This window comes from Pristiophorus japonicus, chromosome 17 (genome assembly GCF_044704955.1).
Source record: "Pristiophorus japonicus isolate sPriJap1 chromosome 17, sPriJap1.hap1, whole genome shotgun sequence".
NCBI lineage: Eukaryota > Metazoa > Chordata > Chondrichthyes > Pristiophoridae > Pristiophorus > Pristiophorus japonicus.
This window is the reverse complement of record NC_091993.1, coordinates 9,648,269-9,673,492: the sequence shown is the minus strand read 5'-3', so window position 1 is coordinate 9,673,492 and position 25,224 is coordinate 9,648,269. Positions and strand designations below refer to the sequence as shown.

The 25,224-nt window shown below is 43.3% G+C and overlaps 1 protein-coding gene across 1 annotated transcript in view; it reads left to right on the top strand.

The window, feature by feature from the left end:
* The first annotated feature begins 16,740 nt into the window (after window positions 1–16,740).
* LOC139228115 (protogenin-like) overlaps window positions 16,741–25,224 on the top strand; it is a 111,121-nt gene continuing 102,637 nt past the window's right edge. Inside the window, exons 1-2 of the mRNA XM_070859303.1 lie at window positions 16,741–16,807; window positions 20,857–21,159. Of these exons, the coding sequence (XP_070715404.1) occupies window positions 16,741–16,807; window positions 20,857–21,159 (370 nt within the window). The remainder of the gene's footprint in view (window positions 16,808–20,856; window positions 21,160–25,224) is intronic.

Here is a 25,224-nt window from a genome sequence, read left to right as displayed (position 1 = left end):
TTGTCTAGGAGCCTCTGCATGAGGGAGTTAGCAGAAATGTTGGTTTAAACACCTAAGGGGAGGAGGGTTTGAAACAGCATTAGTGTGCAATTGGTAAGAGAGTTTCAATCTACCTCCCTGTTCGCGGGTCGAGCTTGCACAGGCATTTGTGAGAGGACAAATCAGGCTGATTTTGAAGTGCTGTAACCTGAACCTTGTCCATTGAATGGACAGAATCCCTCCAACTCAAGCAGAATGCTTTCTTCCATGGGGCATTTGACCCATTACAGACTGTCTAATTGATGGATGAAGCTCCACTGGCAGCTCGGAGTCCTGCTAGCGGTCAGGGTGGGTTCCAAAATCGGGTGTGCCGGCATGAACACCCAACATGCTGCATTGTGCAGCACAAGGAATGGGCAGCTTCTGAGAAGTGCGCAACAAAAATATATTCCAGTGAAAAAGAAGGGCGGCAAGAGAAGGGATAACCAGCCGTGGATAACCAAGGAAATAAAGGAGAGTATCAAATCAAAGACCAATGCGTATAAGGTGGCCAAGGTTAGTGGGAAACTAGAGGATTGGGAAAATTTTAAGCAACAGCAAAGAATGACTAAAAAAGCAATAAAGAAAGGAAAGATAGATTACGAAGGTAAACTTGCGCAAAACATAAAAACAGATCGTAAAAGCTTTTACAGATATATAAAACGGAAAAGAGTGACTAAAGTAAATGTTGGTCCCTTAGAAGATGAAAAGGGGGATTTAATAATGGGAAATGTGGAAATGGCTGAGACCTTAAACAATTATTTTGCTTCCGTCTTCACAGTGGAAGACACAAAAACAATGCCAAAATTTGCAGGCCACAGGAATGTGGGAAGGGAGGACCTTGAGACAATCACTATCACTAGGGGGGTATTGCTGGACAGGCTAATGGGACTGAAGGTAGACAAGTCCCCTGATCCTGATGAAATGCATCCCAGGGTATTAAAAGAGATGGCGGAAGTTATAGCAGATGCATTCGTTATAATCTACCAAAATTCTCTGGACTCTGGGGAGGTACCAGCGGATTGGAAAGCAGCTAATGTAACGCCTCTGTTTAAAAAAGGGGGCAGGCAAAAGGCAGGTATAGGCCGGTTAGTTTAACATCTGTAGTGGGGAAAATGCTTGAAACTATCATTAAGGAAGAAATAGCGGGACATCTAGATAGGAATAGTGCAATCAAGCAGACGCAGCATGGATTCATGAAAGGGAAATCATGTTTAACTAACTTACTGGAAATCTTTGAGGATATAACGAGCATGGTGGATAGAGGTGTACCAATGGACGTGGTGTATTTAGATTTCCAAAAGGCATTCGATAAGGTGCCACACAAAAGGTTACTGCAGAAGATAAAGGTACGTGGAATCAGTGGAAATGTATTAGCATGGATAGAGAATTGGCTGGCGAACAGAAAGCAGAGAATCGGGATAAATGGGTCCTTTTCCGGTTGGAAATCAGTGGTTAGTGGTGTGCCACAGGGATCAGTGCTGGGACCACAACTGTTTACAATATACATAGATGACCTAGAAGAGGGGACAGAGTGTAGTGCAACAAAATTTGCAGATGACACTAAGATTAGTGGGAAAGCGGGTTGTGTAGAGGACTCAGAGAGGCTGCAAGGAGATTTGGATAGGTTAAGCGAATGGGCTAAGGTTTGGCAGATGGAATACAATGTCGGAAAGTGTGAGGTCATCCACCTTGGGAAAAAAAACAGTAAAAGGGAATATTATTTGAATGGGGAGAAATTACAACATGCTGTGGTGCAGAGGGACCTGGGGGTCCTTGTGCATGAATCCCAAAAGGTTAGTTTGCAGGTGCAGCAAGTAATCAGGAAGGCGAATGGAATGTTGGCCTTCATTGCGAGAGGGATGGAGTACAAAAGCAGGGAGGTCTTGCTGCAACTGTATAAGGTATTGGTAAGGCCGCACCTGGAGTACTGCGTGCAGTTTTGGTCACCTTACTTAAGGAAGGATATACTAGCTTTGGAAGGGGTACAGAGACGATTCACTAGGCTGATTCCAGAAATGAGGGGGTTACCTTATGATGATAGATTGAGTAGACTGGGTCTTTACTCGTTGGAGTTCAGAAGGATGAGGGGTGATCTTATAGAAACATTTAAAATCATGAAAGGGATAGACAAGATAGAGGCAGAGAGGTTGTTTCCACTGGTCGGGGAGTCTAGAACTAGGGGGCACAGCCTCAAAATACAGAGGAGCCAATTTAAAACCGAGTTGAGAAGGAATTTCTTCTCCCAGAGGGTTGTGAATCTGTGGAATTCTCTGTCCAAGGAAGCAGTTGAGGCTGGCTCATTGAATGTTTTCAAGTCAAAGATAGATAGATTTTTAACCAATAAGGGAATTAAGGGTTACGGGGAGAGGGCGGGTAAGTAGAGCTGAGTCCACGACCAGATCAGCCATGATCTTATTGAATGGCGGAGCAGGCTCGAGGGGCTAAATGGCCTACTCCTGTTCCTAATTCTTATGTTCTTATGTGACCAGCACAAACCTACCCCACTGTGCCCATGGAAATTATATTAGTGAGCCCCACACCAGGCTTGCTGGCTCCTCGCCCTTATAAAATGGACATCTGACTGTACAATGTAAGTAGCTGTATTATAGTTTTGAATTTTGATCGGAAAGTTTGACTTTTTCACTAAAATCTTAGTTTAGTCTGAATCTTCCTTACTATATGAATTATTATTGCTGAGACGGCAGATTTTATACATTGCCAGACTTTTGGTTCAATTCCTTTCCCTGCAGTACTCTTTACTTGCAGTGAAGTCCTCAAAATGAAAATTCCTTTGGGAATAAAAATGAAAGACTTGCATTTATATAGCGCCTTTCACGACCATCGGATGTCCCAAAGCGCTTTTCATCCAATTAAGTATTTTTTGTAGTCACTGCAGTAATGCAGGAAACGCGGCAGCCAATTTGCACACAGCAAGCTCCCACAATCAGCAATATGATAATGACAGGATAATCTGTTTTTGTTATGTTGATTGAGGGATAAATATTGGCCAGGACACCGGGGATAACTCCCCTGCTCTTCTTCGAAACAGTGCCATGGGATATTTTATGTCCACCTGAGAGAGCAGGTCTCATCCAAAACATAGAAACATAGACATAGAAAATAGGTGCAGGAGTAGGCCATTCGGCCCTTCGAGCCTGCACCACCATTCAATATGATCATGACTGATCATTCAACCACAGTATCCCACCCCAGCCTTCTCTCCATACCCGCTGATCCCTTTAGCCGTAAGGGCCACATCTAACTCCCTTTTGAATATGTCCAACGAACTGGACTCATCAACTTTCTGTGGCAGAGAATTCCACAGGTTCACAACTCTCTGGGTGAAAAGGTTTCTCCTCATCTTGGTCCTAAATGGCTTACCCCTTATTCTTAGACTGTGTCCCCTGGTTTTGGACTTCCCCAACATCGGGAACATTCTTCCTGCATCTAACCTGTCCAGTTCCGTCAGAATTTTAGACATTTCTACGAGATCCCCTCTCATTCTTCTAAATTCCAGTGAGTATAAGCCTAGCTGATCCAATCTTTCCTCATACGTCAGTCCTGCCATCCCGGGAATCAGTCTGGTGAACCTATACTGCACTCCCTCAATAGCAAGCATGTCCTTCCTCAGATTAGGAGACCAAAACTGCACACAATATTCCAGGTGTGGTCTTACCAAGGCCCTGTACAACTGCAGCAAGACCTCCCTGCTCCGATACTCAAATCCCCTCGCTATGAAGGCCAGCATGCCATTTGCTTTCTTTACTGCCTGCTGTACCTGCATGCCTATCTTCAATGACTGATGTACCATGACACCCAGGTCTCGTTGCAACTCCCCTTTTACTAATCTGTCACCATTCAGATAATATTCTGCCTTCCTGTTTTTGCCACCAAAGTGGATAACCTCACATTTATCCACATTATACTGCATCTGCCATGCGTTTGCCCACTCACCTAACCTGTCCAAGTCACCCTGCAGCCTCTTAGCATCCTCCTCGCAGCTCACAGCGCCACCCAGCTTAGTGTCATCTGCAAACTGGGAGATATTACACTCAATTCCTTTGTCTAAATCATTAATGTATATTGTACATTAATGTATATTGTAAATAGTTGTAAAATATTGTAAATACAATGTATATTGTATATTGTAAAAAGACGGATGGCAGCTCTTCCTATAGCTGGGGAAGTCACAACTGCAACAAGGTTTTATGCAACTGGATCCTTGCATTTCCAAAATTCTCAATCTGCAGTCCATCGATGCATCAAGCAAGGGACCGGTGCCATGTTTGTATGCGATGACACCTTCAATACCTAACCTGTGGATAACACTACACAATATATATAAGGACATTTACTCCATGAGGACACACACCCATCCTTGTCCCAGGTCTTGTATTTACATCCAGATAGCCCGACCAATGTATTTTTGCAGCAACCTGTCTTTGCTAAAAAGAAGACAGACTTGCATTTATATAGCACCTTTCATGACTTCAGGATGCCTCAAAGCACTATACAGTCAATTAAGTACTTTTGAAGTGTAGCCACTGTTGTAATGTAGGGAAATGCTGTCACAGTGATATGCCATCTTCTCCTCAAAACCTGCTAACGGCTTTGGCAATAGGGACAGCTCTTCCTATAGCTGGGCAGGTCACTGCTGCAAGAAGGTATTATGCAATTGGATCCTTGCATTTCCCAACCTTTCAATCTGCAGTCAATCAATGCATCAAGCAAGGGACAGGTGCCATCTTTGCATGGGATGGCACCTTCAATACCTACCCTGTGTCTCTAAAATAATGCATCAGTTTGTTTCCAAGTATCTAGGCATTATTGATAACGTGTGGTCATATGGGCTCTTCACATCAATTCCATGGCCTAAATAGGAACATAGGAACATTAAGAACCGGGGAGGCCATTCAGCCCCTGCGAGACTGTTCTCCCATTCAGTTAGACCATGGTTGATCACTTCAACATTTACCTGCCTTTGATCCATATCCCGTGATGCCCATGCCTAACAAAAATCTATCCTCCTCAGTCTTGAAAGCTTCTATTGTCCTCACATCTGCAGCATTTTGGATGAGAGAGTTGTAGATTTCTGCTGCTTTGTGTCAAAAATGGAGAAGAAATAGCTTCTATTGCTATTATGTCCTGACAGTGTTGGACTATAGAAATGTCACCATGCCAAATATCCTGGAAATTTAAGCCAGCCCATCCTCCTGGCACCCTCCCTGATTAACCTCGTCGCACTCTCCCTGGAGGTGCTCTCCGAGTTTGGGAACCTCTGGCCAAGATGGTGAATGTCAATGTGCTATTTGACTGCAGAAGGCATCACAAACAAGTTGATGCTGTCCCCATCTGATGTCCACATGCATGCACTTTCCAGCATAACAATCAAGAGTAAGAATCCTGCCCCAGGACTACCAATGCCAATTGTAGCATACCCACTGCCATACAGGCTGGGCAGTTAACTCCACACAGACTAGGGGCCTGGGACTCTATTGGTTGGAGTGGCTCAATGTGACACTGGACAGAACATTTGCTGAAGGGAAGCAAAATTATTCCTTTGCAACTTTTTTATCGTTTTATTCTACATTATTCCACAAAGAGAAACATTTTACGGTATCTTTCATTTAACTTTGTGAATGTCATTTTAAAATTGTTGAAATGAACTCAGTTGTGTGTGAATTGTAATTAAAGTGGAATAATTTGATAAATCAAGACCCTGATAATAGATTGCCTAAAAATAGAAGTGGTTTGAGCAATTGAGCTTTAATTGTTGAATTATTGTTTAAATATTCTGCTACAACAAAACTGATTTATCGTCAAAAAAAATCTCTTCTTATCATCGAGTGATACAGCACAGATGGGGGTCATTCGGCCCATCGAGCCTGTCCCGGCTCTTTGGTAGAGCTATCCAATTGATCCCACCCTCTTGCTCTTTCTGCATGGATCTGTAAATTATCCTTCCTCTCCTGAATTTGGTGAGTAATGCTAGGTTACTCTGCTACAGTATCTGCCACCTCACCGAGTATCTTACCAACTGGCCATTTTCCATGTGAATGCTGGTGGGCTATTTGATCACTGGAAGCATCACCGAGCCTAATTCCTTTGAAACATAATTCCGGCATGGGTCCTTGGACAACAATCAGAAGTAGAAGCTCTGGCTGATTTCCCCCACCCACCTAACCCAGGAATGTTAAGTCCATCTGAAATGCTGTACGCCATTCTGCTTTATTAGTTTACTGTGGGCAGACTGGGGATTGAATGTTCTCTGGTCCCTTATGGTCTCTGGCTCAATGCTATTTTTCAATTTGTTAATCTCATAATACTCTTGTGACACTTCAGCAATTGCACATCCCTGTCTGGAGTAAAAATAAAACGGGGAAGGTGGCTCAACCGTGGCTAACAAGGGAAATTAAGGATAGTGTTAAATCCAAGGAAGAGGCATATAAATTGGCCAGAAAAAGCAGCAAACCTGAAGACTGGGAGAATTTTATAATTCAGCAGAGGAGGGCAAAGGATTTAATTAGGAGGGGGAAAATAGAGTATGAGAGGAAGCTTGCTGGGAACATAAAAACTGACTGCAAAAGCTTCTATAGATACATGAAGAGAAAAAGATTAGTGAAGACAAATGTAGGTCCCTTGCAGTCAGATTCAGGTGAATTTATAATGGGGAACAAAGAAATGGCGGACCAGTTGAATAAATACTTTGGTTCTGTCTTCACAAAGGAAGACACAAATATCCTTCCGGAAATACTAGGGGACCGAGGGTCCAGTGAGAATGAGGAAATGAAGGAAATCCTTATTAGGCAGGAAATTGTGTTGGGGAAATTGATGGGATTGAAGGCCGATAAATCCCCAGGGCCTGATAGTCTGCATCCGAGAATTCTTAAGGAAGTGGCCCTAGAAATAGTGGATGCATTGGTGATCATTTTCCAACAATCTATCGACTCTGGATCAGTTCCAATGGACTGGAGGGTAGCTAATGTAACACCACTTTTTAAGAAAGGAGGGAGAGAGAAAAAGGGTAATTATAGACCGGTTAGCCTGACATCAGTAGTAGGGAAAATGTTGGAATCAATTATTAAAGATGAAATAGCAGCGCATTTGGAAAGCAGTGACAGGATCGGTCCAAGTCAGCATGGATTTATGAAAGGGAAATCATGCTTGACTATTCTTCTAGAATTTTTTGAGGATATAACTAGTAGAGTGGACAAGGGAGAACCAGTGGATGTGCTTTATTTGGACTTTCAAAAGGCTTTTGACAAGGTCCCACACAAGAGATTGGTGTGCAAAATTAAGGCACATGGTATTGGGGGTAATGTACTGATGTGGATAGAGAACTGGTTGGCAGACAGGAAACAGAGAGTCGGGATAGACGGGTCCTTTTCAGAATGGCAGGCAGTGACTAGTGGGGTGCCGCAGGGCTCAGTGCTGGGACCCCAGCTCTTTACAATATACATCAATGATTTCGATGAAGGAATTGAGTGTAATATTGCCAAGTTTGCAGATGACACTAAGCTGGGTGGCATGTGAGCTGTGAGGAGGATGCTAAGAGGCTGCAAGGTGACTTGGACAGGTTAGGCAAGTGGGCAAATGCATGGCAGATGAAGTATAATGTGGATAAATATGAGGTTATCCACTTTGGTAGCAAAAACATGAAGGCAGAATATTATCTGAATGGTGGCAGATTAGGAAAAGGGGGGGTGCAACGGGATCTGGGTGTCATGGTGCATCAGTCATTGAAAGTTGGCATGCAGATACAGCAGGCGGTGAAGGAGGCAAATGGTATGTTGGCCTTCATAGCAAGGGGATTTGAGTATAGGAGTAGGGAGGTCTTACTGCAGTTGTACAGGGCCTTAGTGAGGCCTCACCTGGAATATTGTGTTCAGTTTTGGTCTCCTAATCTGAGGAAGGATGCTCTTGCTATTGAGGGAGTGCAGCGAAGGTTCACCAGACTGATTCCCGGGCTGGCAGACTGACATATGAGGAGAGACTGGATCGACTGGACCTGTATTCACTGGAGTTTAGAAGGATGAGAGGGGATCTCATAGAAACATATAAAATTTTGACGGGACTGGACAGGTTAGATGCAGGAATAATGTTCCCGATGTTGGGGAGGTCCGAACCAGGGGACGTAGTCTAAAGATAAGGGGTAAGCCATTTAGGACTGAGATGATGAGAAACGTCTTCACTCAGAAATTTGTTAACCTGTGGAATTCTCTACCGCAGAGAGTTGTTGATGCCAGTTTGTTCGATATATTCAAGAGGGAGTTAGATATGGCCCTTACGGCTAAAGGGATCTAGGGGTATGGAGAGAAAGCTGGAAAGGGGTACTGAGGTGAATGATCAGCCATGATCTTGTTAAATGGTGGTGCAGGCTTGAAGGGCCAAATGGCCTACTCCTGCATCTATTTTCTTTGTTTCTATGCTTCTATTTCACTACGTTAAAGGCGCTATATAAATACAAGTTGTTGTTTTAAGCCACCAGTTTCCTGGAAAACAAATTACATTAATTTCTGTTGATGATTTTCTTTTAAATCCATTAAGTGTGTCACAATCGGTTGGAATGCTGCCCTTTCACCTCTGAGGTCTGGCTTTGAATCTAGCCTCGGTTGATGGGATGAAACTTTCTATGTGAACTGCGTCTGAGCAGACTCAACCTGGTCCCTACTGGGTGCAGACCCACAGTACAAAGTTGCTTGCAATTTGGCACAAATTGTCACCCTCACTCAGAGAGGCCACAAGGATGGCTGGTGTAGAAAGTGGAAAATTTCACACGTCTGGGGTAAGGAGTGATCTTCTGAGGTTAAGTCACGCTACTGAGGCAGGGGATGTCTGTGCCTGGTATACTTCACCTGGCAATGCCTGAGGCTGACACTGGGTAACCCAAAATGCAACCGTTCTCCAAGTGTGACAGACTTCATCGTGATGATCGCAACAAATAAATAACATTGTGCAATTGTTTTCATTGGTGTTTTCACTTTATTTTGAATAAACACAAATCTTAATGCTATTGCCCTACTGTTCGATATTAGTGTTCTGCTGACTCTCCGTGCTCTAATCCCATACCACCCTTCATGCTCTGCTTGCTGCAGCCTACTGGTATCCTGATGTGTCAAATTCTGTTTACTGTTTCTCCACTGAATCCATATCTGTGGTCTGTTGCCCTTTTTCCTGCACTACTTTTCCACACAGTCAAATATCCAGGTTATGGAAGGTACAAAAGCAAAATACTGCGGATGCTGGAATCTGGAATAAAAACAAAAGAGACTGGAAATCTCAGCAGGTCAGGCAGCATCTGTGGAGAGGAAGCAGAGTTAACGTTTCAGGTCGAGGAGCCTTTGTCAGAACTCAGTCAGTACATGGAAGGTGACAGTAAGAGGAGCAATGGTGCATGAACCACAGTGAGCAAGACTTGAAGATTAGCATGGGGGCAGAAGAGAGTGTCAACAGGCTCTTCAACAGTCAGGGGCATCACAGCTGAGCCCAATCCTGGGCTCACCTGATAGCACCTCATGTGCACTTTCTTACAGTAATCACTGGGTGGCAATAAGTGAGAACACTGCCTGATTTTCCCTTCCTTACATCAGGGGACTGAGACCACTGCTGGCCGAGAGCAGTGTAATCAGCACTGTCTCAGAATTGAACCTGGGCCGATTTTGATTGAACCAATAAGGGTGACACCGAGTTTCCCCAGTGTCACCAAACAAGAATCAGCGCAATAAGTGACCCTTTTAGGGCACCACTAATAAAATAAACACTTTTAGTTATGTAGCGTCTTTCATGACCACCGGACATCCCAAAGCACTTTACAGCTAAATAAGTACTTTTTGGTCACTGTTTTAATGTAAGAAATGCAGCATCTAAGTTGCACACAGCAAGCTCCCACCAACAGCGTTGTAATAACGACCAAATAATCTGTTTTTGTTAAGTTGATTGAGGGATAAATATTGGCCAGGACATCAATATAATACATGAATGAGTGGTCCAATTAAATTAATATGCTTAAAATAAAGCAACAAAAGTAACCTTACCAATTAAATTAGAATGTCATTACTGGCGCTTATGAGACACTCTCTGCCCTATGGTGTTCACCGGTCTCAGAAGGAGAAATTGAACCTGGGACACTCCTGGTCTATATGTCTGAGCACCACACCAAATATTAATCACTGAGCCATCAGAGGAGCAGTCTAGTCTGCTGTGCTCCATGTCTTGTGGCTCCCAATTTTAGAAACATAGGAACAGGAGTAGAGCATTCAGCCCCTCGAGCGTGTTCCGCCATTCATTGAGATCATGGCAGATCTACGACCTAACTCCATATACCTGCCCTTGCCCCACATGCCTTAATACCTTCGGTTAACAAAAATCTATCAATCTCAGATTTAAAATTAACAATTGATCGAGCATCAATTGCCATTCATGGAAGAGAGTTCCCAACTTCCACCACCCTTTATCAGCCATGGAAGGAGCATTTACCTTGCGGCCTGTCAGACTGTTAATCAGTCTGCGAATCCTTCCACTACTTCACACTGTTCTCCAAGGGAAAAGTGAGAAGATACTCGGTGACCACCACGTTTCTAGAGGCGGTCACCCCGCAGCTTAAAGGCGTGCAGGCACAGAGGCAATGGGTGACCACCAGACAGACGAGGAGGACTAGGCAGGTAGTGCAGGAGTCCCCCGAGTCCACCTCGCTCTCCAACTAGTATTCTGTTCTGAGTACTGGTAAGAGCGATGGTGCCTTTGGGGAGTGCAGCCAGAGCTAAGTCCATGGCACCATGGATGGCTCAGCTGCACAGGGGGGGAAGGAGGAAGAATTGATGCTAGAAGAGCAATAGTGGTAGGGGATTCAATAGTCAGGGCAGCAGACAAGGGTTTCTGCAGCCGCAAGGTATGTTCCCTCCCTGGTGCCAGGGTCAAGGATGCCACCGAGCGGTTGCAAGGCATTCTGGGGGGAGAGAGTGAACAGCCAGTGGTTGTGGTCCATATTGGTACCAATGACATAGGTAGAAAGAGGGATGCGGTCCTGCAGGCAGAGTTTAGGGAGCTAGGAGAGAGATTAAAAAGCAGGACCTCAAAGATAGTAATCTCTGGGTTACTGCCGGTGTCATGTGCTCGTGACTACAGAAACAGGAGGATAGAGAAGATGAATGTGTGGCTGGGGAGATGGTGCAGGTGGGAGGACTTTAGATTCCTGAGGCATTGGAACCGTTTCTGGGGGAGGTAAGACCTGTACAAGCCGGACGGGTTGCATCTCAACGGAGCCGGGACCAGTATCCTCGCGGGAGGGTTTGCTACTGCTGTTGGGGAGGGTTTAACCTAGCTTGGCAGGGGGATGGGAACTGGAGAATAGATTCAGTGGGAAGAGAAACAAAGCTAGAATTGGGCAGCAGAAAAGTAGAAAGTGAATTGGGAAGACAGAGGAAATGGGCTGGAAAATAGGCAACAAGGGAGTTTGACACTACTAAATGGTCTATACTTCAATGCAAGGAGTATAGGGAATAAGGCAGATGAGCTGAGAGCACAGATAGACACTTGGCAGTATGATATTATAGCTATTACTGAGACATGGCTGAAAGAAGGGCAGGTATGGCAGCTCAACATTCCTGGTTACAGTGTTTTCAGATGGGATAGAGAGGGGGTACAAAAGGAGGGGGGGGTTGCAGTATTAATTACAGCTGTGACAAAGGATGATATGTTAGAGGGGTCATCAAACGAGGCCATAAGGGTTGAATTGAAGAACAAAAATGGGGTGATCACACTACTGGGAGTGTATTATAGAGCCCCCAAACAGTCACAGGGAGATAGAATTGCTGCAAAGTGCAAAAACTATAGAGCTGTAATAGTGGGGGGTTTCAACTACCCTAATATTAACTGGGAAACAAGTCATGTGAATGGTACAGAGGGTGAGGAATTCCTAAAATGCATTCAGGAGAACTTCTTTAGCCAGTATGTAACAAGCCCAACAAGGTAAGGGGCAGTTCTGGATTTGGTTTTGGAAAATGAAGAGGGGCAGGTGGAAAGGGTTTCAATGGGAGAGCATTTTGGTGCTAGTGATCATAATTCAGTAAGATTTAGGGTAGTTATGGAAAAGGACAAAGGTGGACCAGAAAAAAAAGTTCCCAATTGGGGTAAAGCCAATTTTGCTGAGCTGAGATGCGATTTGGCCACAGTGGACTGGAAACGGCTGCTTGACGGTAAATCAGTGTCAGAGCAGTGGGAGGCATTCAAGGAGGAGATCCTGAGGGTACAGAGCAAGTATGTTCCCTTAAAGAAAAATGGTGGGGCTAACAAATCTAGAGCCCCCTGGATGTCAAGGGACATACAGGGTAAGATAAAGAAAAAAAGGGAAGCTTATGACAGATACCGAGAACACAATACGGCAGAAACTCTAGAGGAGTATAAGAAGTGCAGGGGTACAATTAAAAAAGATATGAGGAAAGCAAAGAGAGAGCATGAGAGAATGTTGGCAAGTAAAATCAGGGAAAACCCAAAGATGTTTTATAAATACATTAAGAGCAAGAGGATAATTAGAGGAAGAGTGAAATCTATTAGAGACCATAAAGGAAATCTGTGTATGGAGGCAGAAGACGTGGGTATGATTCTTAATGAATACTTTGCATCTGTTTTCACAAAAGATAGGGGCGATGCAGACTTTGCAATGAGGGAGGAGAGATGTGAAATATTAGATGAAATAAACATAGTGAGAGAGGAAGTATTAAAGGGATTAGCAACTTTGAAAGTGGATAAATTCCCAGGCCTGGATGAAATGTATCCCAGGCTGTTAAAAGAAGCAAAGGAGGAAATAGCAGAAGCTCTGACCATCATTTTCCAGTCCTCTCTGGCTACAGGTGTGGTGCCAGAGGACTGGAGGACTGCTAATGTTGTACCTTTGTTTAAAAAGGGAGAAAGGGATAGACCGAGTAATTACAGACCAGTCAGCATAATCTCAGTGGTGGGAAAATGATTGGAAAAAATCCTGAGGGACAGGATAAATCTTCATTTGGAAAGACATGGATTAATCAAGGACAGTCAGCATGGATTTGTCAAGGGAAGATCGTGTCTGACTAACACATTTTTCGAGGAGGTAACCAGGAAGGTCGATGAGGGCAGTGCATATGATTTAGTGTTTATGGATTTTAGCAAAGCTTTTGATAAGGTCCCAAGTGACAGACTGGTCATGAAAGTAAAAGCCCTTGGAATCCAGGGCAAAGTGGCAAGTTGGATCCAAAATTGGCTCAGAGGCAAGAAACAAAGGGTATTGGTTGATGGGTGTTAATAACCGCCCTCCTGTATGGCTCAGAGACATGGACCATGTACAGTAGACACCTCAAATCGCTGGAGAAATACCACCAACGATGTCTATGCAAGATCCTACAAATCCCCTGGGAGGACAGACGCACTAACATTAGCATCCTTGACCAGGCCAACATCCCCAGCATTGAAGCACTGACCACACTTGATCAGCTCTGCTGGGCAGGCCACATTGTCCGCATGCCAGACACGAGACTCCCAAAGCAAGCCCTCTACTCGGAGCTCCTTCACGGGAGAGGAAACGTCCCTGATATAGTGCAACATTCCCACTGACACCTGGGAGTCCCTGGCCAAAGACCGTCCTAATGGTGGAAGTGCATCCGGGAGGGCATTGAGCATCTCGAGTCTCATCGCCGAAAGCATGCAGAAATCAAGCACAGGCAGCGGAAAGTGCGTGTGGTAAATCTGTCCCACCCTCCCTTACCCTCAATGACTATCTGTCTCACCTGTGATAGGGACTGTGGCTCTCGTATTGGACTGTTCAGCCACCAAATAACTCATTTTAAGAGTGGAAGCAAGTCTTCCTCGATTCCGAGGGACTGCCTATGTTGATGGTTTTTGTGACTGGAAGGCTGTATCCAGTAGGGTTCCGAAGGGCTCAGTGCTTTATCCCTTGCTTTTTGTGGTATATATCAATGACTTGGACTTGAATGTTGGGGGTATGATTAAGAAGTTTGCAGATGACACTAAAATAGGCTGTGTGGTTGATAATGAAGAAGAAAGCTGCGGACTGCAGGAAGATTTCAATGTACTGGTCAGGTGGGCAGAACAGTGGCAAATGGAATTCAATCTGGATAAGTGTGAGATAATGCATTTGGGGAGGTCTAACAAGGCAAGGGAATACACATTAAATGGTACGACACTGAAACGTGTAGAGGAACAAAGGGACCTTGGAGTGCAGGTCCACAGATCCCTGAAGGTAGCAGGCCATGTAGATAAGGTGGTTAAGAAGGTATATGGAATACTTGCTTTTATTAGTCGAGGCATGGAATAAAAGAGCAATTTATGCATGAACTGGAGGTGGGTGGGGTGGCTTGACCCATCCACCTCCACGGAGGTGTGTGGGGTGGCTTGACCCATCCACCTCCATGGCACGAACCTGGTATTGCAGTACTTCCAGGAACGGTGCAGTGGCTCTAGGCCTTTTGGCTAAGAGCATTGGCGCAGAGTGATCCTTGGCATGTGCAAGGTGACCTCTGGCGTTTGTGATTTGACAAAGAATTGGAACGATTGGCTACGAATTTATAAAAAAAAAAAAATTTATGCATGAACTGTAATGCACGCTAGTATATTGTACGGAACTGCAGTCAGCATCCAAACGAATTGTATGAAATTGCTGACCGCAAGCTACTGAACTATTTTCCAATGTATTGTGAAAATTTTATATGAATAAAGTATATTTTTGGAAAAGAAAAATGTATGCATGGACTGTATAAAACACTGGTTAGGCCGCAGCTGGAGTACTGTGTGCAGTTCTAGTCACACATTACAGAAAAGATGTGATTGCGCTGGAAAGGGTGCAGAGGAGATTTAGAAGAATGTTGCCTGCACTGAAGAATTTTGGCTATGAGGAAAGATTAGAGATGCTGGGTCTGTTTTCTTTGGAACAGAGGAGGCTGATGGGAGACCTGATTGAAGCGTACAAAATTATGAGGGGCCTGGATAGAGTGGATAGGAAGGACCTGTTTCCCTTGGTGGAGGGGTCAACAACCAGAGGGCATAGATTTCAAGTAAATGGGGGAGGTTTAGAGGAGATATGAGGGGAAATTTCTTCACCCAGAGGGTGGTGGGGGTCTGGAACTCACTGCCTGAAAGGATGGTGGAGGCAGAAAGCCTCACCACATTAAAAAAATACTTGGATGTGTACTTAAAGTGCCGTAACCTACAGGGCTACGGAACAAGAGCTGGAAAGTGGGACTCGGCTGGATAGCTCTTGGTCGACAGGCGCGGACACAACAGACCGAAATGGCCTCCTTCCGTGCAGTAAATTTCTATGATTCGATACAAAATGATGACCATGGCCACCCTTTGTGTGCAGAAGTGTTTCCTAATTTCACTCCTGAAAGGTCTGGCTCTAATTTCAGATTATGTCCCCTAGTCTTGGATTCACCAACTAGCCGAAATAGTTGCCCTCTGTCTACCCTATCTGTTTCCCTTAATATTTTGAAAACTTCAATCAAATCACCCCTTAACCTTCTAAATTCCAGGCAATACAATCCTAGTCTGTGTAATCTCTCCTCGTAATTTAATAGATCCTGCTCACTGCTAACCTGATTGGTATCCTGACGCCCTCTTTCCCTGCTGCTCCTATGCTTTGATCGTGCAATCAGCTGTTGTCTTGCTGACCCCCATTACATAGTTACTTCTTGCACTGCCCAATGCTGAACCCCATCCTCCATGTCCTTCTCCTTTTGTGCTCAAGCTCGCCATATCCTGCTCCTAGTGTCAGCTGTGGCTCAATAGGTAGCCTGCTTGCCTCTGAGTCAGAAGGTTGATAGTTCGGCCCACTCCAGGGACTTGTGCGCATAAAGTCTAGGCTGACACTCCAGTGCAGTGCTGAGGGAGTGTGGCGCTGTCTTTTGGATGAGATGTTAAACCGAGGCCCTGTCTACTTTCTCAGGTGGATGTAAAAGATCCCATTGCACTATTTTGAAGAGCAGGGGAGTTATCCACAGTGTCCTGGCCAATATTTATTCCTCAATCAACATTACAAAAAAACAGTTTATCTGGTCATTATCACATTGCTGTTTGTGGGAGCTTGCTGTGCACAAATTGGGTGCCACATTGCCCACATTACAACAGTGACCAAACTGCTAAAGTACTTCATTGGCTGTAAAGCGCTTTGAGATGTCCAGTAGTTGTGAAAGGCGCTATATAAATGTAAGTCTTTATTTTTTCTTCTGTGCTAAAGCCCTCCATGCCCTGCTCCTTCCAGGCAAAAGCCCTCTCACCCATGCCTTACTGTCCCGATGCAATGTTCTTGCCCGCTCAATAGCCCATGCACTGCTGCCCACCCATTGCCCAGTTGCACTCCTCATCAACATAGAATCGAGGAAGACTTGCTTCCACTCTGAAAACGAGTCCTCAGGTGGGCTGAGCAGTCCAATACGAGAGCCACAGTCCCTGTCACGGGTGGGACAGACAGCCGCAGAGCCATCCCTTGCTGCCGACCTGGGGAACATTTGGGCAAAAGAAAGTAGTGCGCGCCCGCTGCTTGCTGCTGCGGATGGAGCCGCCGAGCCCGGCGCTGCGGCTGGGCGGAGCGTGGCGGCGTGCGTGCGTGCGTGGCCGGCAAGGAGTGCGCGGCGAGCTGCGGCCAGAGGCGCCGGAGCGGCGGAGGGGCAGGGAGCAGCGGGAGGAGGCTGAGTGCTGGGGGGCGTAGCATGAGCAGAGCGAGCGGCCGGCTCAATGGCGATCTTTAAAGGGAGAACTTGTGGTGGGACTGCGCTGCTAGCTTTGCTGCTTCCCATTTCAGGTGAGTTGATGTTTATTTGTATTTATGTATAATGTGTGTGTGTGTGAGTGTGTGAAAGCAAATGCTGGGATGAAGAAGAGCGTTGACCAGTGTCCAGTGCAGTGTCCTCCCGCCCCTCTGTCTCCGGCCTCTCGCTCTCCAGCCCATTGTACCCCGGACACTGCCCCTTGGCCCCTGGCTGCTCCAAGACATCCCAGATACCGGGTGTTCGGGGATGGGTTTCCCGAGGAGAGGAGGAAGGGGGGGGGGGGGGTGTAAAAGTGGTTTGGTGTTGAGATGTGTTGGCGGGCTGTTCTGAGAGGGGGGTCACTCCTGTGTGCAGCCACTCAATGGCCGGCAGTGTCCGCACACTCGGCTTTTTCTGTGCATTGTCCGCACCGCGCTCGCTGCTCACCTCTGCCCACATTGTTGCAAAAAAGTTGCACAGCCGAAACATTTGTGGCTACAAATTGTCTCTCAATGCACACACACACACACACACACACACAACAAAATCAGATTGTATCGGCGGCGCTCCAGCCCCTCCACGTGTATTTATTTATTCCGCTCTCCTCCTGCTCCCATTCACTTTGTGAGATAAGGCTGGATCCATTCCCACCCCCCCCCCCTCCTCCTCCTCTCTCTCCTCTAACACAGCGTGGGGTCGCCGGCCACGCTGACTCTCCTTCCTCGGGGCTCTTTTTCTCCAATAAACCAGTCAGTACTTTTTTTATTTGTGTGAGGTAGGTGGGGGGGGGGGGGGATTTTTTTGTTGTTGTTGAAATGCAATCGTGAATTGATCCCAACTGCAAGGAGTTGGTGAGGTGACTTTTTTTTTTCATTGATGTGCAGCACAGCTCTCGAGTTATTTGTAAACATTGAGGCAACTTAACGTGCTGGCTTTAAATTAATGCCAACCATCAATTGGATGGATGTGTTGCTAGCATGAAAGATGTATTTTTTTTTGGTTAAAGAGTATGTAGGCGTCTGAACGAGTTTGAAATCAGAAGGGATTTTGTTATAAACAGCAGAAGTTTTTTCTCTGCTTCCCCCTCTCTTCCCTCTTTCAAAGAGTGTTGCTGCGATGTCCTGTCGCGTTACATTGTCCCTAACGGAAGGATTCATTTGCATCGCAGAACCTGAACTGATTAATTCAAGTCGGGAGGGGAGAGGAGGGAGGGAGAATCTGCACAGATTTGTATTGATGCAGAGAATTGATCAATTGATGAGAGCTCTTCTCGATCACGTCCAACAAATTCACTCGGGACCTCTAACCGATCTCCCCCGCTGTCACCATAATGCTGACAAATATACGACAAATTAAAAATACGTTACTTCACTGGATTTTTTTTTCTGGGACACCCCCCCCCCCCCAGACATGCACATCGATCTCTGTGCATGAAGTTAGACTGCAGCTGAAGCCTTGCACTGTCAGCCCCCATCCCATCCCATCCCATCCCATCCCAAACGGTGCGTTGTATTAGCGTTGAAAGAGAATGAGCTACAATACTGAAGCTCTTTTTAAAACAGTCTGAAACCACCGGTTTAATGAAAATGAGTTGTGCTGCCCGTTCACATGCACACTGCCCCCATCACTCAACACACTTGAGTTGATTTGGCAGGCTCAAGAAATGTTTGAAAGCCTTTCAAGTCGTATCAGCAGCTAGAGAGCTCTTTTTTTGTAGGGGATGGATTCTGGTTTTGGTGCATGGTTTTTTGTGGTTCAAGCGAGATATGATTGTCCAAACTAGAGGTGGTCAGTTCTCTTACACGTGGTTGGTCGAGTTCAGGCAAGAAGAAAGAGTTCAAAACTTTTTTTTTAAAGAAAAAGAAAGGCGCCGAGAGCTTATTGATACACACGGGCAGCCTGTTGCTAATGATTTCTCGTAAAATCAGACTTTTACGACTTCTCCTGTTCAGACTCCTTTTTGACAAGCTTGTAAAATTAGCAAACATCTTGTGCAAAGTCCGCCCTGTATGGCAACATGGTTGCAACGTCAGATTGGAGCAAGTCCCGGTGTTTAGAATCAAAATAATAACACGCTTTTACAAGAGTGCTCTCCTTTTAATTTGGATCTTAATTTAGTTTTCTGCCCCCTATAAAAGCTCAATAAAAGGTTACCACCATTGTAATGCGCCCCTGCAGTGATTTTTAACAGCGATACTTCGGTGTAGTGGCTCCTTGATTTGTTTGAATTAATTAGTACTCTTGGATTCGTTTTTCCCTCTTGTAACGGTTGTAGGTTTAGAGATTCAGCACATGGTGCTATCCAGCCTTGTAATGTTTTTTCCTGTACAGAAAGGCGCTGTTAAGTACTTTTGCTTTCTAAATACAATCGCACACTTCGATAGCTTTGAGAATTCTTCGTGCACTCCCCCCCCCCCCCCATTAAAAAAATTTAAAATATATTTTTACAGAATTATGATTCCCAAATTTGAAGTTTTTTTTAAAAATTGAAGGTTTACCTTTTGATCTTGGCTCTCTAGATCTTAGAAGACGTCTTAAGAACTGAAGAGTTGTATCATTGATGCCAATGAGCGATATTGCAGAAATATATACAAGTGTCTCTAAGTTTATAAAACTTGTATACAGAGGCTGTGTGTCAGTTCATAGGATAAAAAAAAAACCAAATCCAAGGCAAATGCACCTATTAAATCTTCAAATGAATCACATTAACTGACTTTCATTTATTGGGTGGTGGGTGTAAGGAGAGAAACTCTGAAAACGTGTGCCACTTGTATAACAACAACAACTTGTATTTATATAGCACCTTTAACATAGTGAAACATCCCAAGGTGCTTCACAGGAGTATTATGAGATAAAAAATGTGACTGATTGTAATGTAGGCAGACTTCAAAACTTTTAGGTCTAATTATCAAGAATCTTTGACACTTTTGCCAGTATCGTAGTCACGGAACATCATTCCGCAAATAAATTTTGAGAGTATGGGATTCCATCACTGTTGAGCTGGGGATTAAAGTTTTTTCTAAAGTGTAGATTGAGAATTTAGACTGCAGATTGTGATGATTTGGTTGGAGCTGACAGCCATCACTTAGTGGATAAGACTAAAATCCAGGGTGACATGATTCAGAACTAAAGGGTCTAGGAGAGTGAGGATCAGGATAGACCATAAAAAAATTCTCGGGTTTGGAGTGAGGATCTATTGTATAGAAGCTTTCATTTTTGATATTTTAACATCAGGACCAGAAGTAACACATTGATGTGAAGCAACAATAATTGTATTTATATAGCGCCTTTAACATAGTGAACCATCCCAAGGCGCTTCACAGGAGTATGATATAAAACATTTGACACCGAGCCGCATAAGTAGAAATTAGCACAGGTGATCAAAGCTTGGTCAAAAAGCATACTTAAAACATATTTTAGAATAGAACATAAGAAATAGGAGCAGGAGTAGGCCATACGGCATCTCGAGCCTGCTCCTCCATTTAATATGATCTCGGCTGATCTGGTCATGGACTCGGGTCCACTTCCCCGCCCGCTCCCCATAACCCCTTATTCCCTTATCGGTTAAGAAACTGTCTATTTCTGTCTTTAAATTTAGTCAGTGTCCCAGTTTCCACAACTCTTTGAGGCAGCAAATTCTACAGATTTACAACCCTCTGAGAGAAGAAATTTCTCCTCATCTCAGTTTTAAATTGGCGGCCCCTTATTCTAAGATCATGCCCTCTAGTTCTACTCTCCCCTATCAGTGGAAACATCCTCTCTGCATCCACCTTGTCGAGCCCCCTCATAATCTTATACGTTTCAATAAGATCACCTCTCATTCTTCTGAATTCCAATGTCTTTAAAATCCCAAATTCATCTTCAGACCATTCAGATTGATGCAAAATATTTGTCTGTAGTAATTATACGTAATTTAGTATAACACTCGTCAACAATTTGCAGTGTTTTAGTTGCCTCCTGCAGTCTTCATGCACCTGTGTGATCAATTTGTAACCGGGTATGGAGAAAATTGTTTTATTTATCAAAGACTTTGCAATGGTTTAAAAAAAAAGAATATTCAAGGTCTTATTAACTTTGAAATGATTTGTGTTGTGTTTTCCAGGTATCTGGTGCTTTACTGAGCTTTTTTTCATGAGAGAGCCCCAGGATGTTGTTGCTCTGCGGAAAGACCCTGTGGTTCTTGATTGCCAGGCTCATGGCGAACTTCCAATTACCATTGTGTGGCTGAAAAATGGACTGAGATTGGTGGATAGTGAGCGGACATATGTTTTATCAAATGGATCTTTTTACATCACTGAGGTTGAACATCGTAGAGGAGAGCGATCAGACGAAGGCTACTATGAATGTTTGGCTCAAAACAAGTATGGGGCCATTTTGAGTCAGAAATCCCATCTTGCTGTGGCCAGTAAGTACTACTTTGTTTTGGTATATTTAACCTGGCTGCTTTTCCCAAGATAAATGTTATATTTAGCATACCATTGTTCAAAATAGTAGGATTCTAGACTCTCCAGTCAGGTAAGACCAAAGCATGTTGGAGTTTGCTAATTAAGAATGTCCTGATTGAGTGACTGTATACATTAGACTTAGACATGCCTGTATTTATGATCAGTAAGTATAGGGGAGTGACGTAGAGAGCTTTGACAATCATGGCACCTTTAAATAGGGTTGAGGCCTGTGCATCAGATTTTACAGGCAGTTCCCATTTCATATGGAAGTAAAAGGTTATGAGTGACAAAGATGAGATAAATCACTTGTCAGATGTCAATCATATTTTCATATTTAGTGAAGAACATTGAATTTATTTGTTCATATTTTGATGAATCAAGCTGTAGAGAAAGATTAGTGGGTTTCTGTGATCTGATGTTTGCCATCACATTGGCAACAAGACACCCTGGGGGGGGATTTTTGCTATTCACTATCTCTAGTGAAGTTGCAATCTGTGTAAAGGATGCATTTACAATTTTGCTCTTAATAGTGAACAATTACATTTTCTTCCCCCTTTCCCAGATAACCAGGGATTTAAAAAGTATTGAATCTTAATCCTGTCCAAAAATGTGTTACACGTGTAGATAGCGTTCAAGTTTGCCTGCCAATTTTCAAAGCAGCTTTCCAATCCGTTTTACATAACTGCTTCATCTCAAAGTCAAACATTGTATGTGCTCTATTAGACCCTTAGGTCTTACTGTTATGCTGAAAGATGTATATTTAATTCCAGGAAATAGACCCAAAATGGTAATTTGTAAGCATGGCACACAGTCATTGTTTAGGGCTGTGATGCAATACTTTGACCCATTGTTAGCAGATTACTACATTCATCGTTTCCAGTCATGTGGTGTTATCGCCAGCACCCGTATTCAGTGATACTTGTGTGGTACTTCTGAGCAAATCAAAAGTCTAAAGACAGAAATTGCTTGGCTACAAGGAGAATCATAGAACATGGCCATACAAAGACCACCGAAGCTGTGTATCTGCCTCATTCAGTATAAGTTCATTACATCAAACATTTTAGGTCATGTGAGCTTATTTTTGGCACATCATTATTAGACTGAGGTAAAATCTATCATAAAATAGTGAAGATATTACTCAGTTTGAAATTTCAAATACTTGAAATTCAGCAGCAGCATTTTTCAGTTATCTGGGATGTGAGTAATTTATCTGTAGCTGACGTAATTAGGTAATTATTTTAGTTCATTTTAATGACACTTTTTAAAAGCTATTGTCACCCATGAGTGTAAAGATAATGTTTTGGCAATTTATGATCATACTATAAAAGTCTATTAAACCTCTTCGATATCTGTAGCTAAATATTGTCACATAGAACAGGGAAGTCCAGCTTTGATCTCTGGTCTAGCTGAGATAGCTGATCTCGGTGAGAGTGCCAGCTAGGGTGTCTAGAGTCCTGGTGGAAAGGTGAGGATGTGATTGGGTTGGTTGTGATGCCCTTCATAGGTGAATATCCTACTAACTTTGTTAGGCTCTCGCATGAAGATTGACCACCTCAGTGAGATGCTGTAGGGTTGTTGGCACCTGTGGAACCCGACCCCAACATCATCAACTTCAAGCGAGTATTGGAGGGGGAAAATAAACTTGCCACAATATTTATTGATCACAATACTGCAGGATGCCATTAATTTTTCAAATATAACTATTACTTTCACTGTTTAGGTTAAAGTTTTTAAAAAAGCATCACATTTTTTAAATTAATATGCCGATTTAAGTTTTTATATTGTATTTTGCAATTAGTTTATGATGCATGAAAAATTAGTACCATTGTCACAAATGTTACAACATATCAATGTACTAATACGTAGTGCCTTGACTTAGACCTGTATTTCCAGGCTTGTTCCGGTATTAGTTTAGTACCCTGTACTATCTTCAAGTCTGCAGTCATACACAAAACATTTAGAGCAAGTTGTGAAATGGTATTTTTAGCTTTAAAAAGAAACAGCATTCTGAGTCAGAGTGGGGTGCAGGAATTTTCTTTATAGTATACTGTTTTTTTAAGCATTTGCCAGTGAGGTTATCCTTTATCACCAGATGTGTAATGTCTGATATAGTATTTAAAACTCTGATTTAGTCCGTCGAAGAAGTGTTAGACCTGAACACACATGGAGGTGTCACTGACTCCAAAGTTAGAAACTAGAAGCTGATACTTGCACTATGGTCGAGAAATTGATTATTCATGTGCAAATTAAGAATTCTTTGGGTTAAAAGGTTAGAGGCTATGCAGGATGAGGTTTAGCCCTGTGATAAAGAGCAGATGACCCTTATTCATTGTCCATAGCTTTCATGTTGTTCCTCCACAAAGTTCGTGATTGCCAGGAATTGTTCTTAAGGAATGCAGGGAATCGTATGCCTTGCCTTTAGTGTTACTGTGGAGCCTTATCACATAAGGACATCACAGCATGTCTTTAGGGACAGTTTCTAGCTCTGAAGCCCTTAAGGCTCTGTTTTCTGCTGTTCATCCATGCATAGAGGAATTTAGCTAATTTTGCTTTCTTGAATTCCCTTAAAGTAACTTTGAGAGCTAGTGTTTAGGAAATTATTAGAGATGTAAAGAAAGGACTGTACAATTAATAGATTTTCTTCTTCTTCTTGTAACTAGGAGACAATAGGAAGTTCTTTTCACTGCTGTTATGTTCTTTGTGGGGCACCCTGCTGGGGAAAATGGCGACGAAACCATTGAAGGCCCATATGGGTTGCTTCAGGTCTGAGTAAGATCACAAGTGAAAAGTCCTTTGCTGCTGATAAGGAATATGTTCAGAGTGAGGAAGGGTTTCATTTTTCTTTGAAATAATTCTGCCTGTGATTTGAGAGGATGCTAGCATTTTTTTTCAACTCCAGAAAATCAAGTTAGACCTATGTGTTAGCCAGTTCCAAAACTTAGAACATATATACAGTGCAAACACTAAATGGAAACTCACAATTGTACTTCTGCTGAAAGAAATGACTTTATGCCTTTGTAGAATAAGAAGTGAAATTTGTGGCTTTAGGTTATCTCAGTGCTCCATTCTTCAGAATTGTAGTTTTCAAAAAAAGGAAAATATTTGGATATAACATTGTAGTTTCTAAAAAAGGAAAATATAATGACAAGTGAAGTTTTGAATTGTGTAACCAGAAACTTGAAGAAAGTTTGTGAAGCGCCATGGGAAGTGTCACTACTTTAAAGGTGCTATATAAATACTGTACTTGTTGTTGTATTTGACAATCTTCTTAAGCGGTCTTCACTTTTAAAAAAAAAACAGTCTGTGTTTAATTTAGTTTTTCCCGATGATGGGATCACTGACATGTTACTGTTGAGATGATCTTTTTCTTTGATTAAGTAAAGTTGATGGTATCAGGATTAATTAATTACTCTGTTTTGAAGATACTCTGTTAGAGTACTCTTCAATATTTTTCACTGATAAAGATTCAATCAATTTTATTATTCCTAAACTAATGCACATGCGCTAGTAGTTTAATACCACAGCTTTGCACATTTCTGCTTTGCTTGAACCAGTTTTGATAACACTTGTCTGTGAGCATCTTTGCATCCTGTGGGTATGGACATTGCCATATGTATCTGTATATAGACCTACTTTTCATATAATGCATGATCGAACTGTCCTGATAAGAATGGTCTTGCCTGCAAAACTGTTTTCTCTGTTGCCTTTACCTGCGGATACTGTACTGGTTAGCATCAAACTCTCATTAAGGCATTTAGCTACTACTCATTCAGAGCAAGCTCGAGGGGCCGTATGGCCTACTCCTGCTCCTGGTTCTTATTCCGTTGAATTCTTTAGCATCTATTTTTAAGTATTGCTATTACCAGCAATCTTTTACGTTCGAACTGTATGTGATAAAGCTGTCTGGGATTTTTTTTTTAATGGCCAGCTTTAGCTCTGTGCTGGAAGTTCTATCCAGAAGCCCATGAAATTTGCACGTACCTGAGAAATGCAGAGTGGGTGAAGTGGGTGATGGGGTTGGGGCT